Source organism: Nanorana parkeri, unplaced genomic scaffold, assembly GCF_000935625.1.
Source record: "Nanorana parkeri isolate BGI_ZX_2015 unplaced genomic scaffold, ASM93562v1 scaffold683, whole genome shotgun sequence".
Lineage (NCBI taxonomy): Eukaryota > Metazoa > Chordata > Amphibia > Anura > Dicroglossidae > Nanorana > Nanorana parkeri.
Window position 1 is genome coordinate 80,843 of NW_017306951.1, and position 7,053 is coordinate 87,895.

The window sequence follows — 7,053 nt, forward strand, 5'->3', positions numbered from 1 at the left end:
AAATGTTAAATACTACTTTCTGGGTTGAGACAGATTTATGGTGGCGTTTTTTTTTTATGGTTAATCATCCTTGTATGCTCCAATTTACATGCAGACATTGGTCACTTGCCAATAGCACAGCAGGGAGCAGCTTAAATGTCATAAACAAGAAGCCTATAATCAAAGTCTATGACCTATTCCCACTGGTTTTAAAGATCTAGTCAAACAAAATAATCAGTCCTTAAGGGCTTGTCCACACCAGATCTGCATGAGTTTCTGCACATGCAGTGGGTTGTGCCACGTTTTTGATTCGTTCAGGGCAGTTTTTGGTAGTTTTTTTAATTTGAAAATGGCCTTTCAATGCGTTCCAGGGTGTTTGATGCGTTTACATCATTATACAGAGCAGGTAAAATAGGGCTTGCTGCAGTGTTTTTTACATGAACTGAACGCTGTGGTGTGAACTAGAGCCCCAAATACCATTGGATGTAGTTTTGATCCGGTCTGTAACTGCTCTGATCTGCTTCTGGAACACACTTTGGCAGTTTTTTGCAGCCTGAAGTTAAAACTCCAATTTTGGTATATTTATAGCGTATGCTTTTATGGCTAACATGTACATGCAGAAAAAACCATTCAGAAAAAAATGTGACAAAAAAAAGGTAGAGGCATACAGAACAGATGCTGCAACTTTTTTACCATTACAAGAGTTACAGTTTATCCCAACTGCTGCCACTTCTGCTGATCTATATGTAAATGCAGATAAAGAAAAAAAATTAAGCCCCAAATTCCAAAAAGGTATGTTTGAACAAGGTACAGAAAAAACAAGTTTCGATGGAACTGTTTTATTAAGACAAAACTATTGCAAGTCAAGATGCGGAGTAAGATTTATATTTTAAGTGCATTAACAGTCTGAACACTGGTATAACATGACTAGAAAACCCCACACCAAAACTCTCCAGTACAATACAACAGTAACCAGCACAGTATGAAAAGTGGATAAGTGAAAGGCTACAAGTCCACATTACCCAAGCAAACAGTGCAGAATGTGTCTACATAACAGCTGCTAGACATATAGGAGGGGGAACACTGATGGGATTAACTCTGCAATGCTGGGGCTGCGTTCACAGATGTTAATGCTCAGTTTTCTTCTTTCAATTCTGATTTTTTTCGGATTTCTTCTCCTTTCTTCTCCTGGAAAAGAGAAAAAAAAATGTTTGTTAACCTGACCGAACAGCAGAACAAATAGACCCAATGTCCAACATCAAACCTACCATCTCTCGCAATCGCTCGAGTTTTGCAGCCATCTGGGCCTCTCTTTTTTCCTTGTTGGTTTCCATTTTTGAAGTTAACTTTTCTTCTGCCATTTTGCTGAAATTATTATTCTCCTCTTTAGCTTTTTGCAGAACTTCCTTCTCATGCTCTCTCTTTTCAGCAAGTTGCTTCAAGATTTCAGCTTCATGCAACTGGAGGAAACAAAATTGTTCTTAATGAAGAAAAAATTTACCAGCAATAGAATGCCAGGATCTGACATTTTCTGCTATGAATACAGCTTGGTTAAAGACCACTATAGTTTATTGGAAAAAAAAAAAAACAGTCAATGCACACTGATGCAGCTTCCTGTAGAATGTAGTAAAGGCTGGCTTACAGTGGTGCCCTTCGTCTCCTAGTTGGAGTTATGCTGTACAGAGGAACTATAAGAGGTCAACAGACTGGGCTGTTTACCTGACCGTTGTGTGACTTTTGGTGCAAGCTCCATGTCATGCTTCATAAGCACTGTATATTTGTGCAGGAAAAGACACCAAAAATTTGCCTAACCAGTCAATCAGGGGCTCTGCCTGTAAATGTCACCATCTTACAAGTTCTCTTTACACACTAGAGGGAGATACTGTTGTGCCTGCCACCTAAAGAAAATGGTAAAAATGACTTTTTTATAAGAGCAGAGGGGGGGGAAAAAAAACAAAACAGTACTTTAAAAATTAGCTCACATGTTAAATATTTAGGTTATGACCAAACATTTAAATACCATGTACAGCAAGTGAACTTTTACAGAGCATGCAGGGCTTCAGTAGGGAGTTGACCAATTCTCTTCACTGAAATGTAAAGTCCTCGTCATCTAATCTAGCTGACATTTGTGAACAGTTCTGACATTCTCTCCAAAAGAGAAAAGCAACAGTCGCTGGTCTTGATTTGAGAAAGCTTCTGACACTGCAGAAGTTTCAGACTCAATCCACACAGAAACAGCTTCACAACTTCTGGCCCCGAAATTAAAAGGGATGCAGTCTCAGATTCCTTTAACACAACGCAAGACTTCATACTGCCACTACAACTCACCTTGCGCCTCTCCTCTGCTGCTTCTAGCTTCTTTTGAATTTCTTCCAGTGAGCATTCCTTTTTCTTTGGAGAGGCGATTAAAAGGTCTGGAGCAGCATCAGTAGATGGAGGGCTCAGGATAAGCTCAAACGCCTGGCCAGATGCACGTTTTTCCAGCTCTTTAACTTTAATGTCTTAAAGAGAAAAAAAAAGTCAGCACTTATCAGGAAAACCACCTGTAAAGGAACCAGTAGCTTGTACCGTCATGAACTTGATATGCCAACAGAGGCCTATATAATTTAGTCAAGTGCAAGCCACAGGTGACTTTGTAGAAGGAATCTTTGCACTCCAACACCTTGGCTTAAATGTTCTCTGCAAGTTTACAGACAGGAGACTTATGTGGGAAGGAGACAAGAGCCCTCCCAAAAAACCCACAATGCTGCATGTATTAGTTCCATCCTATGATCAAGGGGACTGCCAGAGTGATCATAGCCCTTCTAAAGGCCTTAAACCAGTATATAAATCCTGTACAATAGGCTAGAGCTTGATGGATTAAAGGTCAAAGCTAAAACAGATTGCAAAACATGACCCATCAGAGAACAAAGGAGCTGGAGCGTGTTACCCCCACCACAAGCTGAACGCTGGGATAAGCAAGTACTATCTATATAGAAGAGGCATGTGTATCATTCGTAGAATATTGGTATGCGTTGTGTATTTCTTCCAGATGTGTGCAGTATTCTAGTGTAAAATGTAACCTCTGGGCAAGAGCCTTCTGTAATAAAGACTAGTCAATACTGCTCTCCTTGCACAGGGTGACTGGTTTCATCTCTACCCCCCTCCTGTAGTTTTTTTTTGCAGGCAGCTTGTAGTGGGTGGGCCAGCTGGGACCCTCCTGCAAATCTGATTGCACAGATTGTGTAGCCCAGTGATCATGCAACTGCTACTTTTACAAGATAACTGGGTTAGCAAAAGGCATTTGGTTCACACAGTCCCCTTATATCCATTGTGGCTATTGAGGAATATACTTAAATCAAAGTTTTTGCACCAGGAGTTCAACTTTAGTGGCTGCTAGAAGCTTGCAGGCACACTGAGGGAAATCAAAATTGGGACAATCTGGAGCAGTTGCCCATGGCAACCAATCAGTATTCACCTTTCATTTTCAAACCTCAACTGAACAAACTGGAGAGAAGCTGAAAGGTTGCTATAGGCAACGGCTCCAGATTCTTCTGCTCCAGTTTTGATCAATTCCCCCATTATTCTTTAGCTAGTATTTATAAGCTTGAAGGAAACCAGTGCTGAGAGAAACATAGGATACCATTTCTTCAACCTTCTTGTGTAAAATCCTAACTGCCTGGGCTGATCTGAAAGTTTAAATCAGACAAAAAGCACCTCGGCTCTCACACTTACTGATTGTATGAAGTCAGTTAGTCTTAGTAAATTTATTGATGGGACATTTATAATTTTCATATTTTACAATGTCATTAAAATAGGATAAAAGTGATAGTCACACAACCATTATATTATATGGGACATGAACACTGTTTAGATAAACAATTAGGGCTAAATAAGAGTAACAGTTTACCTACTAGATAGCATTGAGCATGATTAACAAAGCATTGAGCATGATTAACAAACTAATGAACCAAAGTTGTGCTGGTGCTTCTTCAAAACCTCCTTCTCATAGCCAGCAGCAGGGCTATGTAAGCACTGGACAGGCTGAATTCCCTGGATATTGCTAAACTAATAAACTCAAGTGTGCCACATCTTAAAACCTGATTGTACAATTTCCCTTAGATTTACCAGCAACTATGTACGGTGATAGCCTATCAATTGATTAAGAATTTATGTTTGGTACATCGCTGTAAAATCCAAAGACGACTTAAGCATGAATAGCTGTTCTTGTGTGTATTAAGCCTCAAAATGTGTATACACTAGGTCATTGCACATGTGTTTTATTTGCTTTTTAGGCTATGAAGCCAGTACACAGCTTTAAGAGACTAAAGCCAATATCTGTTTTAGTTCCAGGAGTCTAGCTTTTGTCAATATTCACAGTGGACTTTCAAGACTTAAAATCACATACCGCTTACATGAATTTGTTCCATCATCCACACTGGTTTCATATCTCAGATTCAAGGACTTGATGCTGCCTCCTTTCACATAAGAAATATATTCTACATGTGTGCAATACTGCCTTTTTAAAGCAATTCATAGCTCACCTCTGCTATTTTATTGCCCTTTAAGGTGGTCCCTTGACCACGTGCTTTCCTTTTCCAAGTAGGGTATGTTACCAGCAACTTCCTACATACTGGCTTACCTTTCTTTAATATTGATCAGTTAAAACCTTCAACTTAACTTAGGGATACCCTTCTAAACAATCATTTACATCTATTCTGAAATATTTCCCACGCATATGAATCATCCCCCAAGGACCCATCCCAAAAAATAAATAAGTGTCCTACCAGCCTCAGCCATGATTGTAAGCTTAAGCAAGAAGTCACCCAGAATCTGTAAGAAAAAAAGTTAACAGTAAAGACAACCAGCCACATACAAGTCATTAAAAAGATACAATTTTAAATGTGGATGAACATCAACGTTCCATAAATCACATCATTAGAGTCAGCATTTAAAATTATGGGGAATGCAAGAAGTCTGACAATGCCACACATCGTAAAGTCAAGCTGTTGTGTGTGAAACCAAGTTTCACAAGGTGCTTTCGAAGATATCTAGTAGCTTTAAGTGATCAAAAAATCATAAACCCATCCTGAAGAGGATAAATATGGACTTTGCTGGCAGTTCATGTGTTTAAATGCTGCCATGTTGCTGATCCCTGACCACTGCAGATATTCAACACTTCCCTTGTGTGTGGACACTTGGCTCCTCCCACATAACAGGGCATACAGGCTGGTGGAAGGAGCAGATGTTTTCACCCACATAGTGAAACAATTATAACCACTTACCGGTGAGCAGCTGCTTGAGTGTCACCTGAGATCAGTGTACGAGCTCCCGCCTCCGAATGCAGGATGTATATTACATCACTTGCGCATTCAGCTGTCATTCTCCAGCTTCTGTAGCTGCAGAAAAGCTGGTGAAGCAGATCTCTGCTTTATCAGCTTCTTTGGAGGTCCCCATTAAGGGTCTTTGAAACTCCAGGAGTCTCCATAAAGAGGACTTGTGCGTATATTGGCTATTACATAGAGGGGCTACTTAGCCCCCTATGTGATAGCAATAAAGTTGAAAAAAGAACGTATTTTTTTATTTTTAAGTCCCCCACAAACATGCTTCGGGTGCGCATATGTGTGAAAATGACAATTGCGCTTCACATATTACATTATCACTGCAAATGTCAGAGTGAAGGCAATAATTCTAGGCCCATCAATCACTGAGAACACTAAACTGATCAGCAGTAAAAGGATTACCTATGGCCAACTTTGGGTATAGTAGTTTGAGATTTCGTAGGCGCACACAATTTTAAAACTCTGCATGTTTGGCGTCTTATTTACACGATGTGAAAAAGGAAAACTTGCTGCACTCCTTACCGGGACTCCCCCAAAAAAACACGGGTGCTCGAAATGACTGCGGATGGCGCCGCCACACAGACAAAAAAGGAAGACGTCACCAGCAATCCAACAACGATTATAGCAGCAATTAGATGCTCATTTATTGACAGATGCTGTCTCATTGGCAAGCGCTTTCGGGGTCACAGGGTGCCCTTCGTCAGGCTCTGAGCTATCACACTTTATGTCCTCCCTGTTGGGCCACAGAGCAGCGCCAAGCAGGGAAGAAAAATGTTTAGTCGGCTTCTATATCGGTGCATCCCTAGTATTTTCAGTATTGGTGTGCATATGGCTTACTTTACAAGGTTGCTCTTTAAGTTTTAGTTTTATTAAATGTAGGATTTGTACATTAGCCACTAGAGGGAGCTTGTCATGGCTTAAAGCAACCACCATGTACTACAGTTGATACCAGTTACATAGGGAATACCATTTATTTTTAAAGAACGGCCAAGTAAAACTAGAATTGCGAGAAAGACCAGTAAATGTCAGTGAAAATTAGCGGTTGTGTAGGAATGCAAAGCATGTAGGCAAGCCCAATTTAGTTGCCCCCATGCACAGTGCAATACCCAGTGAGACACTACATTGAATTATTTAATGCAGGACAAGAGTACAATCTGTATTCTTTAGAAAACCAAAAGCCAAAGTCTGAACAGAAAAGCATGTTCCCTGCCAGCATGCAGAAAAGGACCCATGCTGTAGAGGACTCTTGCTGTGTGGCAGCAGTAGTCTGCAGAGGTCAAACATCCCCCGCTGAGCCAATGCTAGAACTCACCAATAAGCAGTAAACATGAGCTTCACAAACTGCAGAGCTATAGGTTTAATGCAGCAGGGGGCATGCTGGACCACCACAGAGAGCACAGCTTCCAGGGAGCAAGGGTTCCACACTGCAGCATACTGGCAGAGGACAAACTTGCTACTCCAGCTGTGGTTGCTTTAATCACTTGAAGCCCACATGACATTTAAAAAAGTCAAGGATTTTTAAGTGGTTAAAACAAGTTCACAACTGCAGAAGCATCCATGAGCTTGGTATGGTTCTCTTCAGCCACCTACTAGCTAAGTAAAAGTAAAGTAGAGACATCTGATTACTTTATATGCCTGCATGTGGGTCATTATCACTAAGTCTCACAAAAAAGATTACATTTTTATTTTATCTGTCAGGGGACCAAATGCATATAGCACTTGGTCCTGTTCGGATCGGTGGCCCATTACAGAA

At 40.6% G+C, this 7,053-nt stretch overlaps 1 protein-coding gene across 1 annotated transcript; it reads right to left on the reverse strand.

Moving 5' to 3' along the window:
* Positions 1 to 1,053: 1,053 nt before the first annotated feature.
* On the reverse strand, positions 1,054 to 4,777 carry STMN1 (stathmin 1). The gene is made up of 4 exons (XM_018563645.1): positions 4,746 to 4,777; positions 2,308 to 2,480; positions 1,248 to 1,439; positions 1,054 to 1,167 (listed from the first exon to the last, which is right to left on the reverse strand). Exons 1-4 carry the CDS (start codon positions 4,756 to 4,758, stop codon positions 1,114 to 1,116), a joined length of 432 nt encoding a protein of 143 aa, XP_018419147.1. The 5' UTR covers positions 4,759 to 4,777; the 3' UTR covers positions 1,054 to 1,113.
* Positions 4,778 to 7,053: the final 2,276 nt, after the last annotated feature.

Bases quoted from the DNA above. Each gene is read 5' to 3' on its own strand.
- STMN1 (XM_018563645.1), bottom strand. The intron at 1,440-2,307 runs GTGAGTTGTAGT...TGTTTCCTCCAG, and splicing joins CAGCAGAGGAGAGGCGCAAG to TTGCATGAAGCTGAAATCTT. The intron at 1,168-1,247 runs GTAGGTTTGATG...TCTCTTTTCCAG, and splicing joins TCGAGCGATTGCGAGAGATG to GAGAAGAAAGGAGAAGAAAT.